This window comes from Malania oleifera, chromosome 11 (assembly GCF_029873635.1).
Source record: "Malania oleifera isolate guangnan ecotype guangnan chromosome 11, ASM2987363v1, whole genome shotgun sequence".
In the NCBI taxonomy this organism is placed as follows: domain Eukaryota; kingdom Viridiplantae; phylum Streptophyta; class Magnoliopsida; order Santalales; family Ximeniaceae; genus Malania; species Malania oleifera.
In genome coordinates, this window is record NC_080427.1 from 10,610,227 (window position 1) to 10,630,051 (window position 19,825).

At 36.0% G+C, this 19,825-nt stretch overlaps 1 protein-coding gene and 1 long non-coding RNA gene across 4 annotated transcripts in view; one reads left to right on the forward strand and one right to left on the reverse strand.

Annotated features, from left to right (window-relative positions):
* LOC131167960 (protein BUD31 homolog 2-like) overlaps positions 1-19,825 on the forward strand; it is a 69,716-nt gene that overhangs the window by 25,759 nt on the left and 24,132 nt on the right. Inside the window, exons 4-6 of one of the 3 annotated variants that reach the window (XR_009140191.1) lie at positions 7,116-7,424; positions 17,713-17,815; positions 18,128-18,270. Coding sequence is in view for 1 of the 3 variants with exons in the window: in XM_058127060.1 (XP_057983043.1) it covers positions 7,116-7,271 (156 nt within the window). In the remaining 2 variants the exon portion in view is untranslated. Of the gene's footprint in view, positions 1-7,115; positions 7,528-17,712; positions 17,816-18,127; positions 18,271-19,825 lie in introns of those variants that run through there. The other 2 variants (XR_009140190.1, XM_058127060.1) reach the window with 2 other exon arrangements.
* LOC131167961 (uncharacterized) lies at positions 13,979-19,461 on the reverse strand. Its single transcript, XR_009140192.1, has 2 exons — positions 18,795-19,461; positions 13,979-14,728 (listed from the first exon to the last, which is right to left on the reverse strand). It is a non-coding gene; the product is annotated as an uncharacterized LOC131167961 (long non-coding RNA).

The following is a 19,825-nucleotide window of genomic DNA, read 5'->3' on the forward strand; positions in this document are numbered from 1 at the left end:
AAGATCTTTTTTGTTGGCAAGTTAATGACATCCACAATAACGCTGGTTCTGATACCAAATGATAAGACCTTGGGGTTTTATTGTGGAGAAATTGGGGAAATTTAAAGAATGGAAAATTGGGTTTGATCACTTTGAGGAAATCTGTCTTCAAATAAGCCAAAGGCTATGAATTATGTTATTGCTTCATTGCTTGAATGCCAAAAGCCCTGTAGGGGTCACTTATATAGGGTAGAGAAACTTACTCCTATTAGGATTGTAAAATATCCCCTCGAATCCTTACTAATTTGGGAGTCCTTACAAACATTAAATAATCCTTGACATAAATAGATTCTTAATTGATTTAAGACTCATATTAATTAAAAATCCCAAATTGATTTGGTAATTTATTTTGGAATCCTAATATATAAATGCGGCCTCTTTGCTTCCAACAATCTCCCTACCCAAAAATCAAGGGGTGAAGCCATTAAAATATTAATATAAACAATATATACATTATAAAATGTAGTTTTAGCCTTCTAGGAATAAGTTCTTACCTACTGCAACATAGTCTAAGGCATTACTGGCCACTACTTGAATCACATTTGATTCTCCAATTTCCTGCACCTTCTCATACAATAATCTATACATTTGATCTGCATTGTCGACAATATTAGAAGCATCAATAGACTTGATTAACACTAATCCATTTGGAGAGTTCACTAAGAAGTTTATTATGTCCTTATTAGCAATTGAATCCCTCCAACCAATGGACATAATCGAGGATCCATATTTTGCCCATTCCTCCTTATGGAACTTCATCAACTCTTTCGTTCAACTAACTTCCTTCTTTAGTATAGGAACTCTCACTTCATGATAGCTAAGCGGCTTTATCCAAGGACCATATTGCCCAATCAATCAATTCAAGTGCCACTGCAAAGCTCTACAAACGTACAACATTAAATGGTATTCCAACATCATACATCCACCTTGCAAAATCTACCATTGCTTTTTGTCTTAATTCTTTCTTGCACACCTTATTAATTAATGTTTGCTTCATCTTCCCTTCTTTCCTAGATTGAACCGCTTTCTTTAAATCAGGAGTAAAAAAACAAGTCTATAAGCCACTTTTGTTTTGGTTTCATCCAGGTGGATTGGTATGAACTTCAACTTCCACTACTAAACACTCTCTTTCCACAAGTGTCAATTTCCTAAAGTTCATCCTCTTCATCTTCACCACAATGATTTATGTCAAAGTTAGGCAATAACTCATTTTCCTCTTCCTCTGTATCTTTCTTTAACATATACTCCCTAATCTCCTAACGAACATGAGTAGGGCACTTAGAGAGCATTCTTTTACATTTCAAAATCTTCTGACAATATGTTGTTTTTCCTGAAACATTCTTCCCTTTGTGACTTTACCCCAAAAATTGCAAGTCAAATTATTTCTATTTTTTGATCTTCCAAATGTGCGTACTTCCATGCAGGATCTTAAATTGCAGAACCAGTGCCTTCGGAATCCATTTTAGATTAAGCTTTGTTATCCTAAATGCAAAAGAAGTATATACTGTATTTCATTAATAAACTTAAATTGATGAATAAATTAAATTTAGGAAAATGTATACTATATTTCCAAACAAAACAACAACCAAATTCAGTAAAAAATATATTAACTTGCATTAAACTACAATACTACATAATTAATTAATTACATATTATATAATATATTAACTTGCATTTAACTGGCCAAGAGTGGGGCAGAGAAGAAGAAGAAGAAGATGAAAAAGAAGAAGAAGAAGAAGATGATGATGAAGAATAGAGCAGTAAGCCCTCGAAAAAGAAGAAGAAAAGGAAGAACAAGATGATTTGCTTGAAGAAGTCTGATGACTCACGAAGACGAAGCGAGGGCTGTACTAGCTCATGAGCCATGAAGATGAAGGCTCTAGAGAAGATGAATCACGAAGAAGAAGAGCTTGAAGCCTCTTGCTCGTACAAAGGCTTTGGTGAAGGCTCTCTTGTTGGTTTGAAGGGTAGAAGATGGCAGGGCTCTCTTTTGCTGGTTTGAAGGCTCGAAGACGAAGGGCTCTAGCTCTCGCACTAGGGCTAGGGCTAAGGCTAGGGCTAGGTTTTGAAGTAAAATTTTTTATTAAAAGGTGAAAAAAAGAGGGTAAAGTTCAATTCTAGTGAGAAGACTTACCGAGCCTACATATGCCTCGCTGTGCCTACTTGTGCATCATGCAGGTCACCTTTTTGTAGGCCTGTTGAGGCGGTAGCCCCATTACCCCTTTGTGCCTTGCACCTAGGAGGTGCACTTTTGACTACTATGGGAACTTGTGGAAAAGCACCTTGATGCGGTGAAACTTGAAGGGAAGCATAAATCTCCTAAAGCTACTTTCGGGTTTAACCCTCAAAGATTCTTGAAGTCCTTTTAAACCAATGCACCACACCATGGCCATCAAAGCATGAATCGACCTCAAATTTCCTTGCTAGAGCTGACCCAACATTCTTCCTCAGCAATGTTAAGAAAACAGTTCCATTATCTTCAAATAAAAGAACAATGTAGAAAACAGTGGGTGGCACTCCCACCACTCTGCTTGCTCAGCACATAAAAAAGGGGATAAAGCCTTATTAGGCCGCTGCCTCTACAAACAATCATTACTATGTACCTTATTTAAAACCATGCACCAAACAAAAGCCTTAACCTTTAAAGGAGTCTTGGCCTTCCAAGTAAAAGTATCAAGAGAAAAGGAAGATCAGTTAGGGACTTAATAAGATGAAGAATAAAAGGATTTACAAAATAGTACCTGTACTAACCAATACTGAATTCTCTTGTTCTGAGAAATTTGAAACCGATAAGAATCAAGAAGAATTCAAGGAACTAAACTCATTCACCTCCCTAAGATTGAGATTATGGGGGAAAAAAGGGTTCCAAGAACGATTTTATGGGCATCCCAACTATAGACATGTAGAATAAATGTTTAATAAAATATCAGATTTTATAGATGAGGGAAAGCTTTGCAAAAGGGCCTATAGCTCCACACATCCTTCCAAAATAAGGTTGCATACCATCGATCCATCATGGTCTGCCCCTTCCATGGACCCTGCATATGTGGGAACTTTGTGCACCGGGCTGCCCTTTATTTTATTTTATTTTCACTATGCCCCGACTCTTGCATACATACTGGGCAGCCCTTTATTTTATTTTATTTTTCACAATTCCCTGAATCACTAAATGATCCTTTCTTTCCTACCCTGCTCCTATCCAAAGAAAATCTCCTATCTAGTTTTCCAAATTTCAGCCACCCTATCAGGAATCCTGAGAAGACGTCAAGAAATGGGAATACTGGAAGGATAAACAGAAATAAGGTAATACAACCACCTAAAGAAAAACAACAATGTTACTAAGCTTCCACCCATCCAACACTTGAGCTACCTGCTCTACCATAGGATCCTAAAAACAAATGCTACATGGATTACCTCCTGGCGGAAGACCTAAAAAAGTCAAAGGCCAATCATGAATTTTGTACCCTGCTAAAAAGGCATAATGAGATAGATCTTGCACACTTAGATATGACCCCACAGAACTAGATTTAGAAAAGTTAATCCTAGGAATTTCTATATTTCTTTCTTGAGAGATGGCACTTGTACAAAATAGAATTTTATAAATTTGATCCATTAGTAAAATTGAATTTTTGGAACTTGATTTCAAATTAAAAGATGAAAATTAATGCTCTTCAAAATCAAATTTTAAACTCCATTTCACTAGGAAAGTCAGCGGTCAAGGACTCAAGGCTGCTGTATTTGAAGCAGTAGTCTTTCTCCAATATAGTTAATCCAGAGCCATTACTAGGGAGGGCTTTGTTGAACACAATAAAAGATGGACAAAAGACATTGACCTCCCCTGAGGTTTGGCAAAAAGACAATGATTTCCCTTGAGGTTTCAAAATTCTCAGGGATCTACCTTGAGGTTTCAAGAACTTTAGGGACCTTCCCTAAGATTTGTCAAAAAGACACAAATCTTCCCTTGTATTTTGCAGAAAGACAAGTTTTTTTTTTTTTTTCAAGGAGGTCAGTGTGTTTTTGGTAAACCTCAAGGGAGGTCTGTAACATTTTTGTAATCTCAGGGGAGGTCTATGGCATTTTATGAAATCTCAGAGGAGGTCTTTATCTTTTCGCCAAGCCTTAGGGGAGGTGAGTGTTTTTTTCCCATGAAAGATTTGAGCCGCAAGCCACGTGTTTGAATTGTTTTACAACCCCTACTTTAATTAAGTGATATTTGAATTCCTCACTTGCGTTTCCCCTATAGGAAGATTTTCTAAATATCTTCAAGTTTTTCGGCTTGGGCATGGGATGGGGAAGAGGTAGTAAGGCACATATAACACTAGGAGATTTGAGAGAGTGCTCTTCATGAGGGTGACTCCACCTTAAGTAATTTCATTTCTCCAACCTACAATTTTTTTTCTTGAATCTCTCAACGAACTCTTTTATCCTTACACTTGGCTGTGAGAGGAAGCCCTAAATAATAAAAAGCCCCAAATTACAGCTCAAAATACCGGCTGGGAAGACGAAGCGTGTATCATCACCAATGGGGATAAGCTCACTTTCCCAAGTTGAATTTCAATCATGAGATTGCTACAAAACGGAGGAGATGCATATCAAGTTGAGAATTTGTTGCGTCACTGCCACACAAAATATGATGGTGTCATCTGCAAAAGGAGATGAGATGCTTCTATTTCTGTTCGTTTTCTTCCAACACTGAGCGACTTAAAGAGACCTGCCTCAGCAATTTTGCAGAAAAATACTCAAAACATCCATTTCCCTAACAAGTAACAAAGGAAAGAGGGGATTATGCTTCTACAAGCCTTTGGAAGAGTAGAAAAATCTGAAGGGGCTGCCATTAATGAGAATAGAGATGGACAGCATGGTGATGCATTTCTTAATCCATTTGCATCATAAATCCTGCAAAGCTATTTTTTAAGGATATAGAGAAGAAAATCCTGGCAGGCATAATCAAATGCTTTTTCTATGTTCTGCTGGCCCTAGATCCACAATTTCAAAGGCAATGAAGCCTGCATCCATAATCTGTCTTCCTTTAACAATGCATGGAAAAAGCCTGATTATTACTATTATTATACCACCTCTTGTAAAGAGAGAAATCTATTAGATCAGATAGCTATTCAAGAGAGGATAGAGGATCTTTGTTTATCAAGCGTACAGCCAATATTTTTGATCTAGATCTCCCAAATTCTATCGGTTCTTGTCATTCAAGCTAAACAGACACATCCCTACAAACTTACAACCTAGTCGTACATTCTATCAATCATCATGATGGCGGCGTGGGAAGATGACAAACAAGAAAGAGTAGCCCGTGGGATTATAAATGCCTAAAAGACAATTGAACCCACCCATACATGAAATTTTTTCTTGAGTTTATTTCAAAATCTATATTTAAAAAAGTTCAAAATTTTTTAAAATAACAATTTCCTTATACAAATATTTTGTGACCTGGGCATAAGAGGGCGTAAGAATTACAATTTCAACAACTCAAAATTACCAAAAATTGAAAATTGGTCTTCATGATAATTTTTTAATTGATTCAAATATAAAAACCATTATTTGGGAAAAAAAATTACAAATCATGGAATTTTTTACACAAGGGCAAAACTATTATTTTAAAAAAATTGTATAATTTTGAAGTTCAAGGTACAATTGCCTTTTTTGAGGATTTAACTCTGAAAAAAATTAAGACAGAGAATTTTTCTAAAATAGAAAGGGGGAAAATTACACTTTTGATATTTGGTACCCAATGCCTTACTAGGTTAGATTCATATGGCACTCACAGTCATGGTCTTAAATTTCCACGAAATTGTCGATATTTCCAATTTCTGTCACCCTCAAAATCGAAATGGTAGTCGATTTCCGTCTTGCATAATTTTTGTCAAAATCTTAACGAATCATCTGAAATTTATCGAAATCTCGAAATTTTAGCGAAACTTGTTGTAATTTTAACTATACGATGAAATTTAGGATGAAGTGAAATTTCTATCTTAATTTATTTTATTGAAAAAAAAGATTATTACAAGTGCTTTTGAAATTATATGAAAAAATAAAGTTATAGTAAAATTTTTTTTAACCATTCATGTCTAAATTATCATTATTTGTATAATAAATAATATTTTAAATGATTTATGAATTTCATTTGTATTAACTGAATATGTTTGAAGTAGATTATCTTACAAATATGTTTGATAGATATACTATTTTACAACTTTTCCACCTCATACAAAACATAGATGTATTTAATTTGTAATATATTAGTCCTAAAACTTATATTATTATGTTTGTTAACCATTTCTAAAGTTTCACAAAGAATTCCATGTTTTACTACTAATTTCTGTTATTGTTTCAAATCAAAATCGAAATCGAAATTTCTGTACTTTTGGAGCTTCGACATTTGAGTCGAAATCGAAATTTAAGACCTTGCTCGTAGTAGTGCAGCACATATATGTGACAATGTTGAAACATTTGGGGGCTTCATATGTCCAAAATAAAACAGTGGCAACCAATTTGACACAATTCTCAAATATTGGGACCAAAAGTATAATTTCTACTTTAGTTGAAGCTTGTGTGCTTGAAATGTGTTCCTTTGGTATGTCTGAGGTTAACTTTCGAGTGACTAGTGGAAGCTTGTGTACTTGTAATGTGTTTATTTGGTGTATTTGAGGTTAACGTTCGCATGACTAGTTGAAGCTTCTGCGTTAGAATTAGTTTTGCAGAGCCCTTAGGTAGGGTGAAGTGTTTGACTGGCGACACCATGTGTTGTAAAATTTAACTAAATGACTATTACATTGTCACCGGTAATCCCAAATGTTTTAGAGTTGCTAAATAATATTAAATGTATGCATGTCCTGTGCATTTCATGGGTTTACAAAGTAGTTTTATGATTAACTAGTAAATACTGAGTTACTACTAGTAGTAGTAGTAGTAGTAGTAATGATAATGATAATGGTAATGATAATGAGTTTTTTTCAAAGTCACACGTTCAAATCCAAGCTCCGAAATCCATACACTACCTGAGAGTTTTTAGAAGTAATTGAATGGATTTACCTGAACTCATTTTCATTGTGTTGGAAATGCAGCCAGGTTATGAGCGCCTTTGTTGCCTAAGATGCATGCAGCCACGGGATCACAACTTTGCCACTACTTGTGTGTGTCGGGTTCCCAAGCACCTGAGGGAGGAGAAGGTTATAGAATGTGTACATTGCGGTTGCAGGGGTTGTGCTAGTGGAGATTGATTGGGATGTTTCCATGCATTGGAAAATTGGATGCTGATGCTGCTTCCTAGCCTTCTGAATTTTTATGGGTACCTTATAATTGATGTTGGCAATGCCTGTAAACCGAAGCTCATGACAGGGTGGGCTGCTTTTGCAAGCTTCCCTCTTGTGAAGGTTAGTTATTATGCTTAACAGAGTAAATTGTGCTTTCAGTATTTCGACTCATTTGGTTATGTTCACCTTGAGCTGATATTTATTTTATGTTCACCATGAAAAATGGAATATGCAAAAGGGATAAGATTCCTCCCTAAACAGATAGAGGGAAAGTAAAACAAATAAAACCAAAGCAAAAGATGCTTGCCAAACCCTTCCAAATTGATAAAAGAGATTCCTCTAATAAAACATTCATTGATGTCCAATGTGATGTTGAAATACGACTTTGGTTCACAAATGATCAATGGAAACTGATGTATCCTTGAAAATGTGAGCATTATGCTCTAGCCAAATGCACTGCCCAGCCAAATGCACTCCACAATTGCGAAAATAGTGCACATCTGAGCCGCCTTCTCCTTCCTACCAAAGTCCCTAAAAGGGAGAGAGAGAATGTTTTCCAAAGAAGCCAAAATTCACTGCTCAGCATAAACACCAAAATGTTTGTTAATGTTAGTGGTTATTTAGTCATTCAGCATTATTATTATTATGCGTTAGAGTTATGTTAATAATTGTGAGTTAGTAAGGGTATTATGGTCATTGGTGTTGTACTTGACATATATTATAAGTAGAGAGAGAGACCTATCATTGAGGTTAGACCTTTCATTTTACCCGATTATTCAACATGGTATCGGAGCAAGATTCGACCTAAACCCTAATTGCATAACTGCTGTTAAATCAAACCCTAAATATCATAATACCATGCAACCTGCTGCAGTGGAAGGGTCATCAGCATCACCAGTCCAGGAGCAGCTTCAGCTGTTGCTGGAAAATTCTGCAGTTGCCAGAAAAATCATGTATGCTGCTGTCCTCTTCAACACCTCAAAAAATTCCTCATATTTTGCAGAACTAACCACATAGCAAGCCACAGAACTTGATAATCTGCCAGCCCTCAAAATTTCATAGTCAAAGTATCCTCCTTGCACCCCCAAGTGCTAGCAGAAAGCCGGCTGTGCCAACCCCACACATCTGCGCGTGAGAAATTTTTGGGCCGCCATTTTGCTCTGATTTCCTCCCAAATATTTTGAATCCTTCCTCACACACCATAAAATCAAGTTGTTTGTCATTTTTTTGTCCGAAGGTATCACCTTTTTTAGGTGTTCTTGTGTGGCATTCTGGGAGTGTTTGCTTGCTAATGCCTGAAGCTGTTGGTCAGTAATTATAGAGTTCATTGAGGCTTGAAACAGTGATATTGCTGTGTTCATGATTTGTTTTTAATCTTTCTTGTTCATTGGTTGCTTGTGGTTTGCTCCAGTTGTCGAACGTTGTGTGATTGGGATGGTGTCCATGAATTCCAGGAGGATGTTGTTCACTGTGTACTTCTGATATTCTACTGTATAGAGGCTGTTTGGTACTGTTACAGCTGCATGTTGGTTTCTTGGGGATGTGTTTAAGTCTCTTGGAGCAGGGGCAACATTTATACATTGATTTTGTAGGGTTGTGGCAGTGCTATGTCCAGTTGTTGAAGTCGTTTGGATCGGTGGCAGCATTTATACATTGATTTTGTAGGGTTGTGACAGTGCTATGTCCATTTTTTGGTCACTTGTTCGTGGTTGAATCAACAGTTGACTTGTTTGTGTTTGGTTCGATTGGTCTGAAATTCACTTGTGGTTGTTTTTGGTTGGTCCAGAAATTTACTTTTGGAATCCCAAGAGCATTTTGTTTGCTGTGTATTTCTAATTTGGTGCTGTATTGAGGTTGTGTGTGTTGGGATGGCATCCTCTATTCCCAAAAGTGTGTTCCATCATTAGGCATTTGTTCAGGTGAACAACGTACTATAACTATCTCGGAGGAAGAGTATTCAAGGTTCCTATAGTATCAAACATCCCAACAAGCATCTCATCACATTGCATCTTTTGCTCAGAAGGGTAATCCTACAATTTGTACGTCATTTGGTATCTCTCCCACTAGTTAATCTAGTCTTTGCTACTACTGACCATGTTATAGGTGTAACCAACTTCTTTTCTGCCCTCCAATATTGTAAAAATCTACTTCAAGTTACCCTTGCTAATGGGTCCATAACTACAGTTAAAGGGATAGGAACAGTAAATCCTACTCCCTCCATCTCTCTTTCTTCTGTTTTATACAATCCTAAGTCCCCATTCAATCTATGTCAATTAGTAAGCTTACAAAGGCAATAAATTGCTTTGTAAACTTCTTTCCTAATTCTATGATTATTCAGCATCTGAAGATGAGGAAGATAATTGATACAGGACATGAGGCCCGTGGACTTTACTATAAGTCGCTCTCTTCTCCCATTGCCTACATAGCCGCTGCTATGTCTCTTCAAATCCATTGTCACCTTAGCCATCCGTCCTTGGACAAATTAAAACAACTAGTCCCTACCTTGAGTTCTGTGTCTAGTATTGAGTGCAAGTCTTGTCAGTTGGCAAAACCTTGTTGTGTTTCCTTTGCTTCCCGAGTCAACAAAAGGGTAGATAGTCCTTTCATGCTTGTCCATTGTGATGTTTAAGGTCTAGTTCGTGTCGTGCTGAAATTGGGGTTTCGATACTTTGTTACATTTGTCGATGACTACTCTAGGATGACTTGGGTTGTATTTAATGAAAGATCGTTCTGCTAATATCTTTTGTGCCTTCTGTTCTCAAATAAAGACTAAGTTTGATATGCTAATCGAGATACTTCATAGTGATAATGTTAAGGAGTACTTTAGTACCCAATTTAGTATCTATAAGACTAATTCTGGTATGATCCATCAGTCTTCTTGTGCCCTCACTCCACCATAAAATAGAGTTGAACAATGAAAAAAACAGACATATTCTCGAAGTCACTCGTACTCTATTGTATCAAATGAACGTCCTTAGAGTTTTTTTGGGGCGATGTCGTGCTCACTACTTGCTCTCTCATTAATAAAATGCCATCTTCTCTCCTTGATGGTAAAATCCCATATTTAGTTATCTTCCCTAAGGCTTCTTTGTCCTTCGTCCTTGTATATTTGGTTGTATTTTGTCCATCAGTTAACTCCAGGAGCGGATAAGTTGGATCCTTGCACTATCAAATGCATTTTTCTAGGGTATTCCTATACTCAAAAGGGATATCGATGTTATAGCCCTAATTTTCATCGATTCTTTGTCTCTGTTGATGTCACCTTTTTTTGAGTCTACACCATATTACTCAGATTCCTTGAGTTTTGTTGACCTTAATGAGTTCCTTCCTTTGCCCTGTCTTCCAAATCCTAACCTAATAACTGTGCCCAATCCTCCAACATCTTCATCCAGTTTGAGTCCTTCTCGTCACTTGGATCATTCCAATTTGCAGGTATACACATGGCGACTCAAGGGAGGAGAGCCTTCTCTAGCTTCCACTTCTACTCCCTTAGTTCCCTCGTTAGATGATCCTATTTCGCAAGATGTTGATCCACCCATTGCTATTCGAAAAGGTAAACATAGTTGTACCCAACATTCAATCTCTAATTTTGTTTGTTATGCTTTATTGTCACCCTCATATTATTGTTTATTTAGTACTTTGTCTTGTGTTATTGTACCAAAATCTATTTTTGAAGCCTTGTCCCATTTTGGGTGGAGGAATGCAATGATAGAAGAGATGTGTGCTCTACAGGATAATGATACTTGGGACTTAAGTATGTCTTCCTCTTGATAAGTTTGTGGCTGGTTGTTGTTGGGCGTACACTGTGAAGGTTAATCTAGATGGTTCCTTGGCTCGATTGAAGACCTGCCTTGTTGCTAAGGGATATGCTCAGGTGTATGGCTTGGATTACTTAGGCATGTTCTCCCTTGTAGCCAAACTTGCCTCAGTACGTTTATTCATCTCCTTAGTCACCACCCATCATTGGCCTTTACACCAGTTAGACGTGAAGAATGCTTTCCTTCATGGTGATCTTCAGAAGGGGGTCTATATGGAGCAACCACCTAGGTTTGTTGCTTAGGGGGAGTTAGTCTTAGTGTGTTGGCTTAAGAAGTCACTATATGGTTTAAAATAGTCTCCGAGGGCATGGCTTGGTTGCTAGAGTGCTGTAATACTTGAGTTTGGCCTTCAATGATGTGTAGTAGATCATTCTGTACTTTATCGTCATACTCCATCCGGAAGGATTCTACTTATTGTGTACGTGGATGATATTGTGATTACCACTGATGATGATCAAGGTATTTAGAGCCTAAAGCATTTCCTGCAGACTAGTTTCAGACAAAGGATTTGGGACCATTGAAGTACTTCTTGGGTATAGAAGTATTGAGATCTCGTATTAGAACCATTTTGTCACAGAGTATGTTCTTGATCTTTTAAATGAGTCTGGACTGTTGGGATCCAAACTTGTTAATTCACCCATGGATCTTAATAGTAAGTTATTGCCAAATATGAGCGATTTGTTGCCTAACCCAGGACAGTATTGAAGACTTGGTGGAATGTTGAATTATTTTACAGTAACTTGACTAGATATATCCTTCGTAACAAATGTTGTGAGTCAATTTCTCGATTCCCCGAGAACTAGTCACTGGGATGCAGTAATTCGCATTTTGAGATATCTCAAAGGTGCACCAGGGAGAGGTCTCTTATATCAGGATTGGGGCCACATTTATATTCAGGGATATGTAGATGGAGATTGGGCAGGGTCGCAGCCCGACTGAAAATCCACAATTGGCTACTGTATCTTTGTCGGTGGTAATTTGGTGTCTTGAAAAATTAAGAAACGAACTGTTGTGGCTAGGTAAAGCGCTGAGTCAGAGTATAGGGTTATGGTGCACATTACATGTGAACTTATTTGGTTGAAGAACATATTGAAAGAACTAGGTTTTCCACATTCTTAGCATATGGAGTTAAGGTGTGATAATCGAGTTATTCATATTGCCTCCAACTCGGGCTTCCATGAGCGGACAAAGCACATTGAAGTTGATTGCCACTTTATTCGGGAGAAACTTGTATAGAAGCTTATTACGACCACTTATGTGAAGTATGAGTTTTAGCTTGCTCATTTATTCACTAAAGACTGAGAATGTAGTATTGTTGATCACCTCATAAAGCTTAGTTAGTGGAAAACATGAATCAAAAGTTTGTGCACTAGAACAACTGAAGAAATACGCCTGAAGTCTTTTAGTCATCTTTGACCAATCCTTTTTTGGCACAAGCTAATAAAAGTAGAATTGTTGCTCTTGGACAACCCCATTAGAGAAAACAGTAACCACCTAGCGTTGTTATTGTAATTGACTAATACTATTATGATTTAATAGGAAAAAGAGGAAGAAACATATAAATGGGCAAATTAATGTTACTATGGTGCATATAAAAAATGGGGTTGACTCTTCCACTAGCTACTAGAAACATTTTAATAGAAATCTGATCCTATGTGACTAAGGCCTTGTTTGGAACTTGGAGAACATTAGAGAAAGGAAAAAGGAAATATGAAAGAAATCACTTTTCATGTTTGATTACCAAGTCAAAGAAAAATGCAATATTAGAAAATTAGTTAACAAAAATTTAATTTTACGCATGATTAAAATTTTTTTGCTTAATTTTTGATAATTTAGAATTAGTTTTTATTTTTACTAATATTTGATATATAGAGAGAATATATAATAAAAAAAAAATTTTTCGTCTTCTTTTTCTTTTCTTTTCTTTCTCAAATAAAATGCTTGATGCAAATAAAGTGTTAAGATAGTTTTATTTTCTTATTTTGAAACCAATACATTTTTTTAAAAAAAATCCTCCACTTTAGGGAATGAGGTCATGAGGGCTGTCCCTTGCGCAATGAATCATAATAGTGGAAAAATGGCAGTTTAATGGCTAAAAACCCTGAGGGAGTGAAATAGTCACTCCTTTTCCATTCTTATTCCTTAAGGTTCCGTGCATTATACTAGGCTTACTCCTTTTTAATCTCACTAGCCAAACATGCATCTAGGTGCAATTCACTGTTTTAAGAAATATCCCAACGTCGGTTTGCTAGAAGAAATAATAAGGGGGTGAAATAATCACTGTATACAAATATAACAGTTAAAAATTATAGTTCTATTTTAAGATATAAAAAAATAAATGCTCTTACAATTACTTGACTTAAAATTAATAGAATTTTTCCTAATGTTAGAAGAGGACCAAATTTTCATGTTCATTTGACTTAAAATAGTGATTTTTTGAACTATTATATTATATCATATCTATTCTGTTTCCACAATATTTTACGGTGAAAACTAAGCGTAACTCAAGTATTTAACAATTTTCAAAGAAGTGTGAGACGAAAAATAAAGTCATTCCATTCCATTGGCATGCAAAATCACAATATAGAAAGCAAGATAGATTTTTGTGGATCTACTTGGATCAAAGATTTTATTTGGAAAAAAATAAGAAAAGGAAAGGAAAGTAAGAAGGAAACTCATTTTTGATTATATATTCTCTTCATATCAAATTCTATTAAAAATGAAATTTATTCTAATGTGATTAAAAATTAAAAAAAATCAAATGTTAATTATGTGTAAAATTAATTTTTTTTTTGTTAACTTGGCATGCTTTTTTTCTTCTTTCTCACTTTTCATGATAACCAAACACAAAAGGTGGATTCTTTCATATTTTCTTTCCCTTTATTATTTTTCGAGTTCCAAACGGGTACTAAAGAGTGTTGTGAATACAATTGGGAGGAGAACCAAATTATAAGGGAAAGAGAGGAAAAGGAGGGTTTTGAGGTTGTGATGGCAGGGGAATATAATAAATAGTACATGTGCAGATAGAAGCAAGCCACTAGGAATCATTTGGTGGGATCAGTAATAGTTGGGGGCGACAGACTAGTCTGTAGTTTTCGCAGCTTGCAATGGAAGTAGCAACCAGGCTGGGCATCTTCCCCTCTCAAGCAGGCAATGGTTCCTCCAAAACTGTCATAGAAAATTGTTTTATCTCAGTCCAGCTTGTCTGTGTGTGCACCCATGCGACAGCCAATAGCAAGCCACCAGGAATCATTCGGTGAAATTAGTAACAATCAGGGGCGACAGATGTGTTTGTTGTTTCCATAGCAGCATAGCTTGTTGGAACATGTTCCCCCCTCAAATAGGCAATGATCCCTCCAAAACTGTCAGAAAATTGTTTTATCTCAGTCAAGCATGTCTGTGTGCGCGTGTTGTTTCCATAGCTTGTTGGAACATATTCCCCCCTCAACTAAGCAATGATTCCTCCAAAACTGTTATAGAAAATTGTTTTATCTCAGTTAAGCATGTCTGTGTGCGCGCGCCCGTGAAAGAGAGACTTGTACCTAAGACAAACTTCATCTGCAATCACAAATATTGAGGGTTGTTGCTTATGTAGAAAAATTGTACCTACGACAGACAAATAACATAGCCTGTTAAATAACAAATATGAATTTAAGCTATAGATGAATATAATACCATTAGCAAAGAAACATTAAACAGTGGCTCGAAATAATCTTAACCAAGCTGAAGTTTTAAACTTTTTGCCAAGATTCTAGGGCCTTTGTCATCTTTGGCTTCTAAGAATGAACTTCCTTTAGGTTATCTGTTTGGAAAGTGATGGATGGGGTTCAATCACCTCCTTTCTGAATTCTTTGGGTGGATCATAATTTGGAATGGTAACAATTCTAAATATATATCTTCCTCTTCCCATTGATTTTATAGTTTCCATGTCAACAAACATAAACATCAGTATGTATGTGTGCTCCTTGACTCATATTTCCAACAACAATAATGACAACAACAACAAGCCTTTAGTCCCATTAGGATGGATCGGCTATATGATTTACCCGATCAATATCATTTTCCTCTATTAAATTGAAGACTTTTAAATCCTTCCTCACTACCTTATTCCAATTTATTTTAGGCCTACTCTTACCGTGTTTCATGCTAGAAACATTAATTAACTCCTCCTCACAGGTGTTCTACTGGGCTTGCGTATATGCTCATTTTTTACTTTATCTTTTAATGTTATACCACTCAACCACCTTAACATTCGTATTTTAGTAACTTTTAGTTTTTGTACATGTTTTTTAGTTGTCAAACATTTTTGAACCATAATGCATAGTCGGCCTTATAGTCGTTTTATAAAACATTCCTTTTAATTTTAAGGATATTCTACAATTACACAACATGCCTGTCACACTCCTCCGTTTTATCCAACTTGTTTTAATTCTATGTTCTACGTCTTTTTCAATTTTCCCGTCCACTTGCATAATAGAGCTAAGATATCTAAATCTATTAGTGCTATTAATCTTTTGATTATCAAGTTTAATCTTCTCTTCACTACTAATCCTGTATTACTGAAATTACATTTCATATATTCTATCTTATTCTTACTTACCCTAAACTCTTTAGATTGTAGTATGGCTCTTCAAAGTTCTAACTTAGATTCCATTCCACTCCTACTATCATCAATCAACACAATGTCATTTGCAAATAACATACACCAAGGGTTCTTATTTTGAATATTCCTAGTAAGTTCATCAATTACTAAAGTAAAAGGATAAGGAATTAAGGTAGACCTTGATTACAACTATTGTGATTAGAAAATCTTAGATTCCTCTCCTAAAGTCCTAACACAAGTCACTACTTTATTATACACATCTTTAATGACTTTAGTATATCTGCTGCAAACCTCCTTCTTTTCTAAGACCTATCAAAGAAGTTCCCTAGGTACTCTATCATAAGCTTTTTCTAGGACAATAAAAACCATATGCAAGTTCCTTTTCTTTTTCCTAAACTTTTCCATTAAGCTTATTAAAAGATAAATAACTTCTTTGTTAATCTCCTAGGCATAAAACCAAATTAATTTTTGAAATTCTTGTTTATAGTCTTATTCTATGTTCAAATACCCTTCCATAATTTCATCATATGACTTATAATCTTAATTACACAATAGTTATTATTGTTTTGAATATTACCTTTGTTTTTGTATGAAGGTACTAACGTACTTTTCTTCCATTCTTTTGACATTTTCTTGATTTTTATAATAATGTTGAATAGATTAGTTAACCAAATGCCCCAAACATTTCCAAACTTCAATTGGTATTTTATTTGGTCCTATAGATTTCCCACTTTTCATCTTTTTTAATGCTATCTTAACTTCAAGAACTCTAATTTTGCGAATAAATATCCTATTTTTAATCTTATCCTCATTTGTTACTTCTAAATTCAATCTTTCACTTTGATTTTCATTAAACAACTTATCAAGGTATCTTTTTCACCTCTCTTTTATGTCTTCTTCTCTAGTTAAGATATTATCGTTCTCGTCCTTTATGCATTTTACATCACCTAAATTTTGAATTTTCTATCTCTAGTTCTAGTCCTTTTGTATCTAGTCTAGTATATAAAATATCATAAGCTCTATGTTTAGCTTCACTAATAGTTTTTTTTTTTTTATTTTTTTGCATTTTTTCTCGCCTCTTTATATTTTTTAAGATTTTATATATGTCTAAAATTTTGCCATAGTTTATACCTAATTTTTTTTGTCTTGATGGTTTTTTAGACTTCTTGATCCCACCCCCAACTTTCTTTACTACCCAAGTATCTTTTTTTGGACTTACCTGAAACCTATGTTGCAATCTTTATGATAGAATTAGCCATTTTAGTCCAAATAGTATTTGCATCTACCTTGTCCTCTACAGTACAATCACAATCTTTAATCATTCTATTTTAGAATTTTACCATATTATCTCCTTTCTAGCTCCACCACCTAATCCTTTGTGTCGATTAATGTTACTCTTTTTTCTTCCATTTTTTAATATGTATATCTAATACTAGGACTCTATATTGTGTAGCCAAACTTTCGCCTAGGATAACTTTACAATTCTTATGAGATAGACAATCCCCGTTTAGTTAGGAAGAAATCTATTTGGCTTTTATTATGCCCACTTTTGAAAGTTAAAAGTGTTATTTTCTTTTTATAAAGCAAGTATTTTACTATAACCAAATCATAAGACATGGCAAAATCTAAGATTGTATCACCGGTCTCATTTTTATCTCCATAATCCATATCCATGACCTGTATATATCTTCTCTTAACCTATATTATCCTCCCCAATGTGTCCATTCAAATAAGCTCCTATGAATGTCTTTTTTGATGTTTGTGTCCCTTTTAAATTATTATCCATATCTTCCAAAAAATTGTCTTTTGAGATTTTCTGCTAAGCCTATTTGGGGAGCATAGGCACTAATGACACTCACTATTTCTAGACCTAGAGCTATCTTGATTTTAATGATCCTATTCCCTATTATTTTAACATATAATACATTATCTTTTAGGTCTTTGTCTACAATAATTCTCACCCTATTTTTATGTTTCTCTTTTTCAGCTTACCAAAGAAGTGGAGCTTAGGCACAACGGTAAGGTTGTCGCCGTGTGACCTGGAGGTCACGGGTTTGAGGCGTGGAAACAGCCTCTTGCAAAAATGCAAGGTAAGGTTGCATACTATAGGCCTATTGTGGTCCGCCCCTTCCCCAGACCCCGCATACGCGGGAGCTTTGTGCACCGGGCTGCCCCAATTTTTTTTTTTTTTTAGCTTACCACAGTTTAAATCCTCATTTTTCAATTTTTCTAGCTTTATCACCTACCCATTTCATCTCGTGAAGGCATATTAAGTTAATTTTCCTTCCAAACATTATTTCCACTATTTCCATACTTTTGCCCGTGAGAGTCCCTGTATTCCAAGTTGTTAATCTAATATTAGTTTCCTATGCTAACTTATTAGTCCTCTCCTTTCTATACAGACCCAGTTTATACTCTTGTAGTTGAATTTGGTGAGAATTCATAACAATAAGCATAGTAGTCAGAGGCGCAAGGCGAGCCGAGGCGCAAAGGGCATTTGAAGCCGAGGTGTGAGGCGCCAGGTGAAGGTGCGCGCCTCATGAAGGTGAGTGGCACAATTATTTAAATAGTGTAAAATGCTTATTTGGGGTAATTGATATATGAACATATGAATATCTAGTAATATTTAAATTTAAAATGCCAAAACATTCAATACCAAAATTGGAAATTTAATGAAATTTCCAGGACGAAGGCCAAAGGGATCAACAATTCAACATAGTTCAACATCAAAGATAAAGAGTACAATAGAAGATTTGAAAGTATAAAATCTAAAAATCCTCCTCAATCATCAATCATCACTCATCATCAACTAAGTCTACCAAATCTATAAACTTGCATACTACATAATTAATTACATGTAGTATTAGAAGAAGTAGCAGGCAACTGAACTGATGAAGAACTGAAAAAGAAGTAGAAGAAAAACTGAAGAAGAAGTAGAACTGAAAAAGAAGAAGAAGAAGAAGAAGACTTGCTACATTTCCAACAAATTACAAAAACAGTAGCTAAATTCAGAAGAACTAATGAAGAACGGAAAAAGGGCTGTAGAAGAAGAAGAAGAAGAAGACTTACTAGCTTGAACTTCAAAGCAGATGAAGCAGATGAATTCACGAACGCTTGAAGACAAGTTGGCGAAGGGCTCCTGCTGGTTCGAAGGCTCAAGACAAGTTGGCCAAGAGCTCCTGCGGGTTCGAAGGCTCGAAGACGAGCTTGTGAAGAGCTCTTGTTGGTTCGAAATGTTGTAGACAAACTCACGAAGCTCCTGACGAACTCGCGAAGGGCTCGTGCTGGTTTGTAGTGGGGGAGACTCACGAAGCTCTCGTTGGTTCGAAGGGTCGATGACGAACTCACGAAGCTCCTGACGAACTTGCGAAGGGCTCCTGCTGGTTCGAAGTGTGGGAGACGAACTCACGAATCTCCTGCTGGTTCTAAGGGTCGAAGACGAACTTGCAAAGGGTCATGGGGCTTCGAAGAGTCGAAGAAGGGTTTCGTGTTGGCTCTCTTGTTGGTTCGAATCGAATAGGGTTAGGGCTTGTTTTGCTCTAGCTATTTCTTTATTTAACAGGTTCGAAAAGTTCCAGGCACGACTCATGTTGCCTGGCGCATCAGTGCGCCTCGTAGCGCCTCCCTGCGACTCTCTACACCCTTCGCCTCGCCTATGATGAGGTGCTGCACCCCTCGCCTATTTGCGCCTCCTGCCTAGGGCGCGCTTTTAACTACTGTGACAATGAGATTTTACAATGTTTTACGCTGGCTGTCAGCTACCTAACACATCCTTGCTCCTTTATCCGGGTTTGGGACTGACTGTGTGTATAGAGATGTTTGTTTTATATAGGCGAAGTACACATTTTAGTGTCTTTTATTTATTTTTTTTCAAACTTATTTCTCATAGACAATTTTCTAAATCACACCTTACAAGTTACAATCAGTAGAAACTACACAAACTATGCAATGCATTTAAAAAAAAATCTCAAGCATACAATTTTGGATGTAAATCCAAGCTAGACTAAAATCACCCAAAAAAAAAAAAATGCAATAGTACTTTTTGAGAAAATTTTGTGTATTCCAAGATTTGCAAATGGAAAGCACAAAATGCATGTATT